Below are 16,249 nucleotides of genomic sequence, written 5' to 3'. Positions count from 1 at the left end.
TTCAGCATTATGCATTAAATCGGATGTAAATGATTCCCCAAGACATGACAAGATCAAATGCACTGAACAGATATCCATGTGGCTATCAAGAAGATTCATGAATCTCATTAAAAACGACCATTCATACAAAATATCATCATGCGTTGAATGCCAAATATGTTATGATTAATTTGACTTACAGGCAATGCTTCTACAACATGATAGCAAGAAGGATGGAGTTTCATAATGTCTGCAGCTCCACAATGTGACTTTCACCATTTTGGAATGTAGACCATTTTTATTCTACAGGATTTAGCTATTAAACTAACAACACACATCAACACAGGATAGTGGCCCCCAAGTGGTCAACAATGGAATAACACGATAGCCTAATCAAACTCAAACCCAACTACAGGGGCCAGAACAATTGTGTTTTAAATATACTTAAGTATAAACATTTTATGTAGTTGCTAATATATACTTAATTATCAAAAGTAAAAGTATGAATCATTTTTAAATCGCTTATATTAAGCAAATCAGACGGCACAATTTATTTATTAAATGTTTTATTTACGGATAGCCAACACTCAGACATAATTTAAAAGCAAAGCATTTGTGTTTAGTGAGTCCGCCAAATCAGAAGCAGTAGGGATGCCCAGGGATATTCTCTTGATAAGTGTGCGAATTGGACCATTTTCTGTCCTGATAAGCATTCAAAATGTAACGACTACTTCTGGGTGTCAGAGAAAATGTATGGAGTAAAAAGTACATCATCTTGTTTAGGAATGTAGTAAAGTAACATTTGTCAATGATATAAATAGTAAAGATACCCAATAAAACTACTTAAGTAGTACTTTAAATCATGTTTACTTTACACTGATCACAGTCAACATACATGTTTTATAGTAGGCTAAGAATATAATAAAATATACCAGAACAAATACAAATAATATTTCCCCCACATAACGTCACGACAATCTGTGAAACCGAACCCAAGGCAAGCCCATGCGTCTTTGATACACCTTTCATCTCTTTCCTACTCTTACTCAGCTTTGTTTGGGAGCGGGCGTAGGGTCTTACATTCAATCAAATCAAATGTATTTATAAAGCCCTTTTTACATCAGCCTAAACCCCAGAACAGCAAGCAATGCAGATGTAGAAGCATCATCGAGATACCAATAGAACACAATAGCAATCTATATTTTCAAAAGCATGTGCGTCTAGTGTTCATATTTCACAACCTCTGCGGGATTTTGAAGTTGCCTATACACGACCGATCAAAATAATAGACCTACACTTGATTTAGGCTACATTATTGCATGCTAAATGTTTCTGATCAGCGATAGATATTTTCCCAGCCAGAGAATTAACCAAATATACAGACGGACATTCAGTGAAACAAAATCACATTGATGATTAAGACAAGTCACAGGTTTTTGGTTGAGAGTAGTCCTAGGTTACTAAGCGACAGAGTGAAGAGCAAAATAATCCACTCGATAAGCTACATAACATGCTGGAAAAATGTTCTGATGAGCAGCACTTACCTCAACTTAGCTAACATTTCCACAGCCTAGTTGTAGCGTAACCAATATCCAATTGGAGATTCCAGTGATGGATTTATCAAAACGAGTCCCCACGCTTGTCTCAAAGCAGAATAAAACGGTTCTGAAATAGTTGAACACACACTGGTAGGCTATTGCTTGAAATGTATTGTAACAATTGGATGACTTTTGGAGTAAGCAACAATTTAATGCCTGTATTTGCATTAGCCCACTTTATTTCAATATTTTCATCAGTGATATTCATCCCGCAGTAATTCTTTATTGATCCATCCAGTTGTGGTTAAGAAAACAGTGCATGTGGTGGGCTATACAAAGAGATGGGTGAAGTGACATGCCGTGCAAAGTTTAGAACTGGTAGGAATACAGTAGTAACGGGCGCTGCCTAGCAACCATCGAGAGCGTAGTGCGTGCCAATTTTGCCTCGGCATTACGACTCCATTTCATACTAAGCCGTAGGCAGAACTTTACCACAATCATGACTAGGTCGGTTGGCGGCAATACCTTTCATTAGTAAAGAGATGTCAGGATGCTGAAGATAATGGGAAAACGTCTTGGTTTGAAAGGTGTGCATGTGTTCCACAGGTCACTATAATCTGTATACTGATTTACATTCTACACTTTTTGTCATTTAGAGCAGGGGTCTTCAAACATTTCTTGCCCAGAGACCCCCCATCCAGGCAAACTAGCTACCCAGGGATCCCTGCCCAGGCAAACCAGCTACTCAGGGAAACCAATCATTTAGAGCAGCGGTCTTCAACCTCTTCTTGCCCAGGGACCCCCACCCAGGCAAACCTGTATGTATTGCCTTCTCACCAGATGAATGATAATGGCAAGGAGAAGTAATCAACATTTTAAAATTTATAGATTTGGTAAATAGCTTTTCATTATTTTGACGCAAGAGGAAGTATAAACTCTAACATAGCCATTTTGGCTAGAAAGGCAACTCCAAATATATTTTTGCTAAGAGCAGCTGTTTAGCTGGTTAAAAAAAGGTTTGTCATGTGGGCAAAAATGTATGTTCAAGTCAAGAAAGCTTACCAAAAGCCAGCTGCACTCATGGTCACCTAATCATCCCCAATTTCCAATTGGCTCATTCATCCTCCTCTCCCCTGTAACTATTCCCCAGACCATTGCTGTAAATGAGAATGTTTTCTCAGTCAACTTACCTGGTAAAATAAGGGTAAAATAAATAAATAAAAATAATAATTGCTGCGACTGGTTCTTGCGGGTGATTTTTCAAAGCCTATGTTAGTGTAATTAGCTTCAATGAGTGTCATTTACTCAATATTAGGAGTTGAGAAATGAAGTCGAGATAATATCTCTCCTCTTTTCTACTCTAGGTATGTCATTCTGTTGCTATCCCTATCCATAAAATATATATGCAGTAAATCATACCCCTGATTGAGAGCAAAACCATTTTCACACTACTGGAGGTTGCCCTTACCCAATGAATGAATCTCTCTCTTTACCCTTCTCCCACCCTCCCTCCCCTCTCCTGTTCCCTCCCTCCCCTCTCCTGTTCCCTCTACCCCCTCTCCTGTTCCCTCCCTCCCCTCTCCTGTTCCCTCCCTCCCCTCTCCTGTTCCCTCCCTCTCCTGTTCCCTCTACCCCCTCTCCTGTTCCCTCCCTCCCCTCTCCTGTTCCCTCCCTCCCCTCTCCTGTTCCCTCTACCCCCTCTACCAGGTTGAGAAGATCCGCCAGCTGAAAGCCAAGTCTCTGTACCTGCAGGTAGAGAAGCTGCATCAGAACCTGACCAAGCTGGACAGCACCATTGCAGCCGTCACTCAGGTATGGGAGAAGTTGCATGTCCCCCTACAGGGAGGGGTGCAAGGCGACCAAGTTTTAAATACAATGTCCAAAGGCATTAAAGTCATTATATGGTGTCTGTGTCTCCTGACTTCATAACTTAACATCAGGTGCTCGACGAGGGCCGTCACCTGGACGTGCTGCTGGCCAGAGAGCGCATGCTGACCCAGATCCAGGAGCTCAAGTCTCTCAGAGGCCTGCTGCAGCCACAGGAAGACGACAGGTTCATGTTCATGCCTCCAGACCAGGTAAATAACCGCATTATGTTCACTCCCCCTGACCAGAGGAGAGGGGTTAGAGACATGTGGGCTCTCTGTGCACTCTGAGCCAATGTTATTGACTGTTACAGTAATAGTACAACACTGTTGCCAAATTTCTGGTCTCTTTGGACTAATGAAATTATTGACTTGTCTGCCAATTTCTTGTACATAATTTTTCTGTATCCACTCATCCATATTATTGATATGATATCATTATTATCTCTCCCAGGCCCTGTACATAGCCATCCAGTCCATGGGGCTGATCAGTAGCGGAGCGTTCGCTACCGTCACCAAAGCTCATGGAGATGGCCTAAAGACCGCACTCCGCGGCAAGCCTGCATCCTTCACCGTGATTGGCTACGACCATGACGGGGAGCCCCGCCTCTCGGGCGGTGACGCGGTGTCAGCAGTAGTGATGGCAGCAGTGGATGGTAACCTGTCGGCTGCCGAGGTGTGTGACCACCTGAACGGGTCCTACACAGTCAGCTATCTGCCCAAAGCAGAGGGAGAATATCTGGTGTCAGTGCTGGTCTGTAACCAGCACATCATGGGTAGCCCCTTTAAGGTAAATTGTATATTATTGTTTTAGTTACAACAACCAAATAATATATATCACCATCTTAAGCCAGTGGTTCCCAAACTGTGGGGCGTGCCTTTTTTTTAAGGAACTCATTCCGTCTTTCAACTTACTCTTGAAAGTTGTAATAGTAGAATGCACAACAGTCATTTTCGAAATTGGGCAGTGCATCATCAGTTCCTCTTGTCATGTCAGACATGTCAGACCTCAGAGAGCTATTTATAACCTGTCAGAAATGTCCAGATCAAATAGCCCATGTCAGCTAACATTTTTTAGCTAGGTTTTTTAACCCATATAATTTTGTAGTAATATTTGAGTCTCTCAAATATCACATGAATACACATTAGACATGGCAAAATGTATACAATTGCAAGATGCAAGAAAATGAGCTTTAAAATTGCAACATTTTCTCTGCACCCCATAATAAAATGTGTAGAATTGCAGGAAAAAAGCTTTAAACCTGCATACGGTCCTCTCTGCCAACAAGAGGGGTGTGAACCGTATGTATCATGAACCGTGCTTGTTCCCATAGAAATAGACGTGGCTCATGTGCGCGCACACAGGGGGGGCTGGTATGTTCCCCAATGCTGGGAGTTGGGCCTGAGTGAAAAAGTTGGGGAACCCCTGTCTTAAGCAACAATAGAATAATTCAACTTTAACATTGCAGAAGTAATGTAGAATGTTAAGATAGAATGTTAACATTCTCCCTGCCTGTGTTCTAAGGTGCTGGTGAAGTCTGGGCGGAGCTATGGTGCCCTGGGGTCCCCGGTGTCTGCATTCGGTGGTGAGGGGGAGGGGGAGGGGCAGCTGTGTCGCCCCTGGGGGATCAGCGTGGACAAGGAGGGATACGTGGTCGTGGCCGACCGCAGTAACAACCGCGTACAGGTGGGTTTCATTCATTTCATGTCGTGGATTGGTTTGGTGTCAGCTGTAATCCTAAGGAGAAATGTTGTTTCTATAGTGAGAGCTGAAGGATTATGTGTACAGTGGCAACCTAATATCAAGTAAAACAAAAAAATGTCCTTCTGCTACTACTCCTATCATCCAGATCTTTAAACCGTGCGGTGCCTTCTACCACAAGTTTGGCTCCCTGGGTTCTCGCCCCGGTCAGTTTGACCGTCCAGCGGGCGTGGCATGCGACAGCCAACGCCGGATCATCGTAGCGGACAAAGACAACCACCGCGTGCAGGTGTTCACTTTCGACGGGCAGTTCATGCTCAAGTTTGGCGAGAAGGGCACTAAGGTAGAAACTCTCAATCAAATAAAATCCAAATCAAATGTTATTTGTCACATATACATGTTTAGCAGATGTTATTGTGGGTGTAGCGAAATGCTTGTGTTTCTAGCTCCAACAGTGCAGTAATATCTAACAAGTAATATCTAACAATACACACAATCAAAATTAAAGGAATGGAATTAAGGATATATAAATATTTGGACGAGCAATGTCAGAGCGGCATAGACTAAGACATGAGAATAGGATATAATACTGTATATACATATGAGATGAGTAATACAAAATATGTAAACATTATTAAGGTGACTAGTGTTCCGTTATTAAAGTATATATAGGGCAGCAGCCTCTAATGTGCTAGTGATGGCTATTTAACAGTCTGATGGCCTTGAGATATAAGCTGTTTTTAAGTCTCTCGTGGCTCGGGTGGTTGTTGTCCTTGATGATCTTTTTGGCCTTCCTGTGACATCGGGGCTGTAGGTGTCCTGGAGGTCAGGTAGCTTACCCCCGGTGATGCGTTGGGCAAACCGCACAGGGCGGTGCAGTTGCCGTACCAGGCGGTGATACAACCCGATAAGATGCTCTCAATTTTGCATCTGTAAAAGTTTGTGAGGGTTTTAGGTGCCAAGACAAATTTCTTCAGCCTCCTGAGGTTGAAGAGGTGCTGTTGCGCCTTCTTCACCACACTGTCTGTGTGGGTGGACCATTTCCGGTTGTCAGTGATGTGTATGCCGAGGAACTTGAATCTTTCCACCTTCTCCACTGCGGTCCCGTCAATGTGGATGGGGGGGGTGCTCCCTCTGCTGTTTCCTGAAGTCCATGATCAGCTTCTTAGTTTTGTTGACGTTGGGTGAGAGGTTATTTTCCTGGCACCACACTCCCAGGGCCCTCGCCTCCCTGTAGTCTGTGTTGTCATTGTTGGTATACAGGCCTAATAATGCTGGGTTGTCTGCAAACTTGATGATTGAGTTGGAGGCATGCATGGCCACGCAGTCATGGGTGAACAGGGAGTAAAGGAGGGGGCTGAGCACGCATCCTTGTGGGGCCCCAGTGATGAGGATCTGCGAAGTGGACGTGTTGTTTCCTACCTTCTCCACCTGGGGGCGGCCCGTCAGGAAGTCCAGGACCCAGTTGCACAGGGCGGGGTTCAGACCCAGGGCCTCGAGCTTAATGATGAGCTTGGCGGGTACTATGTTGTTGAATGCCGAGATATAGTCAGTGAACAGCATTCTTACACATGTATTCCTCTTGTCCAGATGGGATAGGGAAATCAGTCTCTCACACACACACACACACACACACACACACGCACACACACTCTCTTATTTACAGTATATACACACAAACTTTAGAGCTGAACTAATAATGATATTCTACTCTACTCTATTGTAGAACGGGCAGTTCAACTACCCCTGGGATGTGGCGGTGAATTCTGCAGGGAAGATACTGGTCTCTGACACCAGGAACCACCGTGTCCAGCTCTTTGGCCCTGATGGGTCCTTCATCAACAAGTACGGCTTTGAGGGCGCTCTGTGGAAACACTTTGACTCACCGCGCGGCGTCGCCTTCAACCACGAGGACCACCTGGTCGTCACCGACTTCAACAACCATCGTCTGCTGGTGATCCGGCCGGACTGCCAGTCTGCCCGGTTCTTGGGCTCAGAGGGAACCGGTAACGGTCAGTTCCTGCGTCCGCAGGGTGTGGCTGTGGACCAGGAGAACCGGATCATCGTGGCTGACTCGAGGAACCACCGGGTGCAGGTATTCGAGCCCAACGGGAACTTCTTATGTAAATTTGGTATGCAAGGGAGTGGCTTTGGACAGATGGACCGCCCCTCCGGTGTTGCCGTGACGCCTGACGGAGTCATCGTGGTCGTCGATTTTGGAAACAACCGCATCCTCAAGTTTTGAAGAGTTCTAATAACTTTTTGCTTTCTTTCTTTTTCTTTCTTTTTTTGCTCTCTGTTTCTCAGTTTGGGAGGAAATAAAAGAGAGGAGGAATCAACAGACAGACACACAGAGAGGACAGTTAAAACAGAGAGATGAACAGAGCAGGCGGAAATACTTTATTACGAAATTAAGGGAAAACGGATTTGTTGATTATTGTTTGTATTTCTTTACATTTAGCTTCAGATTGTGGTATACTGTATGACAAAGGGGACCACTAAGATGATTGATAATCATTAGTGAAAGTGACAAAAAAAGAGATCCGTAATTTCTATTTTTTCTATCGCAACTGCTCAAAGCTCTCTCGCTAAACTCTCCTCAAATCGCCATCTCAGGGACTTTTCTCACTTTTTCTTGAAATATTGAACCCACTGCTCCACCACCTACCTCATCTAGTTCTTTATGAATGTACTCACACTCTCCGAGCAGAGGTCTAGTCCGTCAAGTTTTACAAAGAAGAAAAGAAAGTCTACCTCAATACTGAATTTTATTTAAAGAACAACATAAAAATGTTTTTTTTATATATATATATATTTGCACAGGATTAATAGGATTCATGCTGTGCATCTTGGGTAATGTGTTTTGTTGCTGAGACACTCGGATGCTGTAGTTCTACGCTGCATGTTTAGATCTGGTTATAGAAGCCCGACCTGACCTGTAGTGTAGTGTAGTCTAGAGCGTTCAGTGGTGTCATTTGATGTTATCTAGATTTAGGGTAGCTTGTTAGTTAGTAAATCTCTGTTTAGAATTGCCCCCTCATCTCTCAATGTGTAGTGTCATGGCACTGTCAAAAGAAGAAGAGAGGGTTTTATGTAATGCCAAGCCTGTTTAGACTGATTCAGCGTTAGTTAGTTAATTAGTTAGTTAGTTAGCTCAAGCCACAGGAGGAGACTGATGTTGAGGTAAAACTGATCAGTAGAATCAGAAGAATCTCCTTTAAGCTTTACTAGTTTATTGATTATAGATCGCAGCGGAGCTGGGACAGATGCAGTTTGATAATTGGTTGGAATCACGAGGTAGTCGTTGTTGTGGGGAGATTGTCCCTGCTGTCCCAAATGATCCTATTATCAATTGACTATTGTTGATTCCCCAGTCAGGCATCAAAGTATTACAGGAATATGTTCATGATTGATTAAGCAAAGCATGCTGGATCTATATACAGTATAAGAAAAATAATGAAAATGTAAAAAAAAAAGAGTGTTTGTCTACTCTGAAACAGAGGGCCCACCAAAATATTTTAGAAGTTTATCTGGAGTTATCAGGATGTTGTATCAGTTATTGATTAGGAATCGTGTCGGAGTGACATCTTGTTGTGAATGATGCAGGTGGAGAACGATGCCTCCATAAAGAGAGCATCTTGAGTAACTGTCCACAGGACGTGACCGACAACAGTGAGAGCTAATAAGAGATCAGGGTTGGATTGTGTGTTGATTTGTGGGGCATTCCGATTTGCTCTTGGGGCCTAGAATTGAATCTAATCCCCTTGTGATGTCACTGCAAAGCCCCTCCCTATTTATTAACTTCCAGTCTGGAATGCTGGAGAGAGCGAGTGTTCCGGAGCACGTGCATAAAAAAAGTTATTGGAACTGTTTTTAAACCATTGTCTTAAACTCAGGGCCGTGAGAGAAGAAAATCTAAAAAGCAATTGAACATGTTTAATTCACTCACAAACTTAATCTGAAAGTTTCAGAATTGATTATTTTAAACCCAAGAACATATTTTAGAACAGTAATCTCAGTAAGAAATATGCTAACATGATTGCAATTGCTAGCTAGATAGCTAAAATGGTTCCCTAGCAACAAACATCTTAAGATTTGTAAGAAGATATTTGAGAAGTTCGTAAGAAAATCATTACATCTTAAGATATTGTTGAGGAATTGCACTTACGAACTATCTTATGAACTTCTTATTTTCTTTCTTAAGAAGCTTCTTAAGTTTTTGCGTAAGAAGTGTTTTGTGAATCTGGGACCTGACCTCCAAAAGATGGAGGTATATAGAGCCCAGCTAGTGGAGTCAACCAAAGATAGAATTTCTGCACAATGGCCACCTGTAGGTTTGGCATCTAAAGAACTACAAATTGAAAGACACAGTTTGTTGTTTAATCATTAGTGTTGGAGGTCTAAAACCCTCCAACTCTCACCAAAAAGATGCATTCAAAGCACTGTCAATGACAGTCAGGTGGGGAGAAGAGGAATATAGGGCCAACTGTGGTGAAATATTATTAACATTCACACAGTACTATAACTTCCTGTTGAGACAAGAATCCCAGCCATATAAAACTCAATAGGTTTATGTAGCTTTGATTTTGAAGTACTTTTCAGGCCCACGTCTGAGGAGAACGTTGTAGAAAGGTCTGAAACCAGACCATATCGCACAGCAACCAAAGAGTATCTGTGTGTGATTTCAGTCTAGCATCACCACCTATGTTAACGTGACACTGACTCATAACTCATATGACTCATAACTAGCATCCCTTATTAGCATTAGCATCTCAGCCTACACAACCATTGAGTGCTAACAGATTCCTGATTTATCACCTCTGAGGTGGAACTGTTAGAGGGGTTGTAAATACCCCTTTCCCTTGTAAAGTTAGCCACTCCCTTAGCATATCCTAGCCTAGCGGTATGGGCGCTATTAGTGGGTCCCTGACTGAACTTCTTACCTCAGAGGAAAGAGTAGGCCTGCACTTTCCATCCTAATTTGCATCAACTTACACATCTCTTCATTTACCTCAACATATATATACCTCAACTTTCATATTCCTCACATTTACTCATGTGTATCTCAATTCTAATGTAGCCTACCTCAACCAGCATATACATACTGTTACAGAACCTACATTCTCAGACCTCATCAACATACAAATGTAATTTTGCAAATATACCTCAGCACACATTTGACCTCACACTTGAAATGCCTCATGTTACATACAGTACACAATAGGCCTACCTCTCAAGTATGTTGACTAGTAACTTATAAACATAAAGTCTCTCTTATGGACTGTATACCTTAGTTTCACTTTACTTTAGTTTTTAACATACCTCATGTTACTTTTACCTCAACTCACAATTTAATACATGTCACCTCACCTGTCAGACCAAAGATCTCCATTTAATTTGAAATTACAAGTTACAAATGGCCTTCTCTTCACACTGTGTCCATGAGTGGGTTGTTTAGAAGTGTGGTGAATTATGCCTTTTAATCATATGGAGAAACCAAATAATGCAGATCTGAGAATTGTGCCAAAAAGATATCTGTGAGAGTTTGGTGCCAAATGGAGTTGGCATCAGAATGACACTGTCATAGATGGAGAATGTCATTGGACCATTATATCCTAGATATGTGTTTAGCGAATCAAAGCAGTTGGGGACAGATCCCTGTGCTTTGATTGGATGCACTTAGGGGGGCTGGCCCCCTTTTGCTTTACCTCATTTTGCAGATCAGCAGAGCTGTAACCTGATTGTCCAACAGTGAGAGTGATTGTGATGTCACTGTTGGCTGATTGGCCTTAGAGTCTTAGTGATGTCAGAGGCACATGATCATGTAAGATACCCCTTGTCATTTGTTGCCATGCGTTAGCGGGAGAGGGAGTGTTCTCTCTAAAGAGTTAGGACCTCCATCTTACTCCCCTTAGATGTACAAGAACGACCTCTAATTGCAGCACAATACACCATTTCTCCTCAGTAAGAACATTTACAAGTGTGGACTTTAGAGTTAGCGTAGTGTTGGTTGAGGAGGATAGTAATATTATTTTGAGATGAGTGTAAAAGTCAAACTCTTTGACAATGCAAAACTGTGGTGTATAGGAACACATTGAGTGAATAAGATGTTTATTTCACATTAATAAGCCTGTTTAGTACATGTTAATACAGTGGAGACGTTAGCACATTAAAGGGCAAGTGAGTTGGAGTCCCCAGACCCTGCTGCTTAGAACCCACAACCGCTTCACCGATATGATCTGTCGATGGGTTTCAGTATTACTATATGAAATGTGTAGTCTGCATCAATCTTTTTTTAAATTAAGTTGCAGGAAATCAATCTTTTTTTTAAATTAAGTTGCAGGAAATTCTATCTTTAAGATCCTTAGGTCTTCACTCTTAAAGAGGAAAAACATGTATTTTAAACTGTTTTGTTCATTGTTTTTATTTTCCATTTGTTGCATTCTTTCAAAATTCTCTACAGTGAAACAACGTCTCACAGATAAATGGGTGTTGTAAACTCAGATGGGTGGGTTACTGAATCTGGATGATTTTATCATGATTATATAGCCAAAGATGTGTGTGTGTTAGGAGTACATTGGATGTATTTAACCTTTTGACCTTTGCGAATGTATTTCCTATAACCAAGAGGCTCTGCAGAAGCCAATCAGTGCTCGACTGGCCATGTCTTGAATCCTGAGATGGGAAAAAAAACAGCTCAACTCGCCATCCCTTAAAACAGAGATGTAGCAGAGCCAGTTAGTACAACAACAACTTGTAAAGCTGCACAGTCAGCTTTTTTTAACCCCCCCCCCCCCCCCCCTCCTGTAGTGTTTTTTGCAACCTCATACACTATCTGTGAAAAGAAGCTAGGTTTATTGACAAGTTTAGCTGCCTAGCATCGCTAGAATCGCTTGATTCCCCCTCAATGATATCCGGGAAGTGTGGTGATGTCTTCAGAGGATGTGATTGGTCACCTGTACTCCTGTTGGGCGGGGGTTTTATTGGCCCGTGTGGTTCTGTCCACCATTTTGTTTCAGGCCTCTCTTAGCATTAAGAGAAAAGAAAAAGAAGAGACGTTTTTAAAAGTGAAACTGCACCAGCTGGAAAGTCTACAAGGTCTTAGACCTCTGTCAATGATTGTATCATCTTTAAAGAAAATAAAAATATGAAAAAAAATTGAAAGATAAAAAAGAAAAGAAACTCAGGTAGTTCTATGTCCCTACCCTGTGGGTGTCACAGTGTAACATGTCTCCCCAGTGATGCGGGTGTCACAGTGAAACATGTCCCCCCTTGTGATAATGTAGTGAACCTTTCTGTTATGACCTCAGTACTGGTCTCATTGGTCACGTTTCAGGACATTCTTGTTTTGCATTCGCGCTGTGCAAACGATGAGATTTCTATATGGTTCCTGTGCTTTTAAACACCTCTACAGGCTTTGTGAGATGTGCAGCACGACTGTGGTAAAGACGGGCTGGAACGCGACCAAAAGTTCTATGTGTGTGTCCGTTTAGCATAGTACACATTAGTTTTCAATCTGGAAAAGAACCGTATAATTTTTGGGGGGCTTTATAGATAATCTCCCTCAAATGTACTCTTTTATTTTCATGTTTTATTTTTGTTTCATTTTTCAATTGTTTGATTAACACAAAAGGACAAATACTCCAGACCACACGACTCTCTGCGACCCTTTTGGAATGTATTTTTTTTTAAGAAAAGGGTTTGTTGGGAGTTCATGTTGATTTTCGATCACACCCAATCCGTTGCTAGCAGGAACACAGGACAGGACTGATACTGTACTACCAACCAATCAGAGTCTGGAGAATTAGAACGGATGCCACATTGTCATCCAATATTCCATGCCAATGATGTTCCACTGAGTTGCAATTTAGAATGTTACTGTCATGGAGCTTTTGTGACAATATGGCATCTTTAAGAATCTCAGTTTATTAACACTTAGACTCTCTGTACGCCTATTCCTCCAGGGCTTAGTAATGCACAGCTAATTCAACATCACAGCATTTAACAAGGAGCTGTCCTAACAAGTAGTCTAGATAAAACAAGGAGTTATCGGCTAGAGAAGTGGCCGTGTCTTAAAATTGTTTTACCCTGTTCTGTCCTGTATCCTGTGTGCAGGCAGGTAGTGTGTGTGTGTTTGTGCGCTGCATCGTGTTGTTGAACAGAAATCCACTGAATGTATTCTCCTCTCAGTCCACGAGGTAGGAGGAAGGCAGGGACCAGCCAAGTTTAGATGGGTGCTGCTGGCGCTTCTATATGTGTGTGTGTGTGGGGGGGGCGCACATCCATGAGTGTTTTGTGTTGGTGTACTTTCGTGTGTGTATGTGCATGCGCATACCTGTGTGCGTTTGTGTGTTTCCCCCTTTCACACTGTGGTTGGTGTGGAAGTGCCGATGTCAGGTCTTCAGTCTAAATATGGCAAAGTAGACTATAATATATCGGTTACCTGCTACACTCTGTCTTCTGTGGACTTTAAACGTTTCCTATGCAGTTATTTGGTTTACACTTAAATAAACTTGTATTTCTTTGATTTCTGTCTGGAGCTCTTTTTTTTCTCATAAATTGCAAGCTATCTCATGATTAAGTGAGAAAGTTTGACCATTGTTATGATTATTTATTGTTTATTATAATTAAACAATATCCTTCATCACAAACACTCATGGAGGAATCTCACCCCTTTTGGAGAGAAATGAAGGCAATGGAGATACATTTCCTCTTGTGCCCTCTATTGCACCTATATTGTTCCTGAAGCAACGGGGAGGACAATGACCACATCGGACCAACTCCTTGGTTTGCAGTTGTCTAAAAAAATGTTTTGCTCAAAATGAAGACAGAAATCTCATCAACTCAACCGAGCCCCTACGTTGTGTAAGAGTTAGTATCATTCTTGTTCGAAGCGATCCTTGAACTCTGGTGCATGCGTTCAAGGTCATATTATTATGGATGTATGTAGGCTGTGCTACTAATCTCATCTCTCTCTCTCTCTCTCGCACAGTCATGTATAAACCATTCCTTTTTTCCTGTATCTCCATTCAGAAAGCTTTTGGGAAATGCTCATATATGTAACTGATTTAGTGGAGTTCTTGGAAAACAAGAATAGAAAGGAACATTGGGCTTCTAGAACTCTGATGGTGCAGCGGAGTAGACCGTCATCCATCAAACTAGCATCCAGGTCCCGTGTGGCTCAGTCGGTTGAGCATGGCGCTTGCAACGCCAGGGTTGTGGGTTCGATTCCCACGGGGATCAGTATGAATAAAGGTATTAAAATATATGACCTCACTACTGTAAGTCACACTGGATACGTGTCTGCTAAATGACAGTAATTAAAACATTTAGTGGAATGTACATGTTGTACACTGTGCCCCCTAGTGGAGAAAGGGGAAGTTGCAGGATATGTGAATTCCCATCCTCAAATCAAGGATTTGGGCTAAATTAGGGCTAAATCCTGAAATACTTGTGTATAACTGGATTTTTTTGTTGTTGCACAAATCTCCTATCAATGTTGTTGCATGATTCAAATAGAAATTATGCATAAACATCTCAAGTTGCCCATCCCTTCCGTACCAGACATTGTGTTCAACAACTCTGGTCCAGGGATAATTCACACCTAATGCAATTTAATCATCAAACCTTTCTATGTGGTGATCAAAAAGTGTGTTATTGCTGGGCTGAAGCTAAAGCCTGCACACTTTTAACTGAAGTAGGTGACCACTGGTTTACTCTGTACCAGCTGTAGTGGTACCAGCTGTAGTTGCCTCTCTCTACAGCTTGATGTCACTATTGCCTTAGTACATTTAACCAGAGAACGTAACATTTCATACTGTTTCAATGGTGCACTTGAGCACACACACACACACAGTCCAGAAAGAGTTTCAGTCACGACTCAGATGTCAGTAGGACACAACAACCCACAATACACCTGGTGAAACCCACCAGATGGTGGGGAAGTGCCTTTTAGTACACACACCATTAAGTATGACTGCACACACACACCAATCAACACACTGCGTGTGTGCGCAGGCGAGTGTGTGTGTGTGTGTGTGTGTTTTTCTGTGTATGTGTTCTCAGAGGAGCCAATTAGCTGTACAGGGCTTATCTTGTGTACAAAGTGCCAGAGAGATGATCCAGGTTGCTACGCCTGAGTAAACACACACACATTGTCATTCACACACACCCAATCATCCCAACAATCTGTTTGTTGTTCAGCAAGAAGTTTTCTGTTGACAGAGCTCTACAATGTTCTCATGTCAGACTAAGGGCTCTATTCAATCAGATCCGTTTTAGCTGACGTCCCCATAGCGGTTGTTTTGGTGGTGTTGGCATTATACCTAAAGCATTATACCCAATTTTATTTGATTTATTTTACCTTTATTTAACTAGGCAAGTCAGTTAAGAACAAATTCTTCTTTTCAATGACGGCCTAGGAACAGTGGGTTAACTGCCTTGTTCAGGGGCAGAACGACAGATTTTTACCTTGTCAGACCTTTCGGTTACTAGTTCAACACTCTAACCACTAGGCTACCTACCGCCCCAGGTTATACCTAAAGCATAATACCTAAAGCATAATACCTAAAGCATTATACCTAAAGCATTATACCTAAAGCATTATACCTAAAGCATTATACCTAAAGCATTATCCCTAAAGCATTATCCCTAAAGCATTATACCTAAAGCATTATACCTAAAGCATTATACCTAAAGCATTATACCTAAAGCATTATCCCTAAAGCATTATACCTAAAGCATTATACCTAAAACAGGCATTGCCATTGTTTACTGGGTGACTTGTGATGTTTTATTTGTGCTTCTCATGACTGTGTTTTTGTATTTTAATGTGTATATATATACAGTGCATTCATAAAGTATTCAGACCCCTTGACTTTTTCCAAATGTTGTTAGGTTACAACATTATTCAAAGCTTGATAAAAATTTTTTTTTTAAATCTCATCAATCTGCACACAATACCCCATAATGACAAAGCAAAATCAGGATTTTAGACATTTTTGCTATTTTATATACAATAAAAAACCTGAAATACCACATTTACGTAAGTATTCCTACCCTTTACTCAGTACTTTGTTGAAACACCTTTGGAAGTGATTACGGACTCGAGTTGTCTTGATGCTACAAGCTTGGCACACCTGTATTTGGGGTGCTTCTCCCGTTCT

The 16,249-nt window shown here is 41.8% G+C and overlaps 1 protein-coding gene and 1 non-coding gene across 2 annotated transcripts in view; both read left to right on the top strand.

Annotated features, from left to right (window-relative positions):
* Positions 1 to 13,611, top strand: part of LOC109908627 (E3 ubiquitin-protein ligase TRIM71) — a 47,204-nt gene extending 33,593 nt beyond the window's left edge. Inside the window, exons 4-9 of the mRNA XM_031793294.1 lie at positions 3,225 to 3,329; positions 3,458 to 3,595; positions 3,837 to 4,172; positions 4,908 to 5,069; positions 5,233 to 5,427; positions 6,811 to 13,611. Coding sequence (XP_031649154.1) covers positions 3,225 to 3,329; positions 3,458 to 3,595; positions 3,837 to 4,172; positions 4,908 to 5,069; positions 5,233 to 5,427; positions 6,811 to 7,329 — 1,455 coding nt within the window. The 3' untranslated portion in view covers positions 7,330 to 13,611. The remainder of the gene's footprint in view (positions 1 to 3,224; positions 3,330 to 3,457; positions 3,596 to 3,836; positions 4,173 to 4,907; positions 5,070 to 5,232; positions 5,428 to 6,810) is intronic.
* Positions 13,612 to 14,252: 641 nt separating this feature from the next.
* On the top strand, positions 14,253 to 14,327 carry trnaa-ugc (transfer RNA alanine (anticodon UGC)). The gene has a single exon. It is a non-coding gene; the product is annotated as a tRNA-Ala (tRNA).
* Positions 14,328 to 16,249: the final 1,922 nt, after the last annotated feature.

Source organism: Oncorhynchus kisutch, linkage group LG17 (assembly GCF_002021735.2).
Source record: "Oncorhynchus kisutch isolate 150728-3 linkage group LG17, Okis_V2, whole genome shotgun sequence".
In the NCBI taxonomy this organism is placed as follows: domain Eukaryota; kingdom Metazoa; phylum Chordata; class Actinopteri; order Salmoniformes; family Salmonidae; genus Oncorhynchus; species Oncorhynchus kisutch.
Note: the sequence above shows the minus strand (reverse complement) of the source record. Positions and strands in the feature narration are given on the sequence as shown.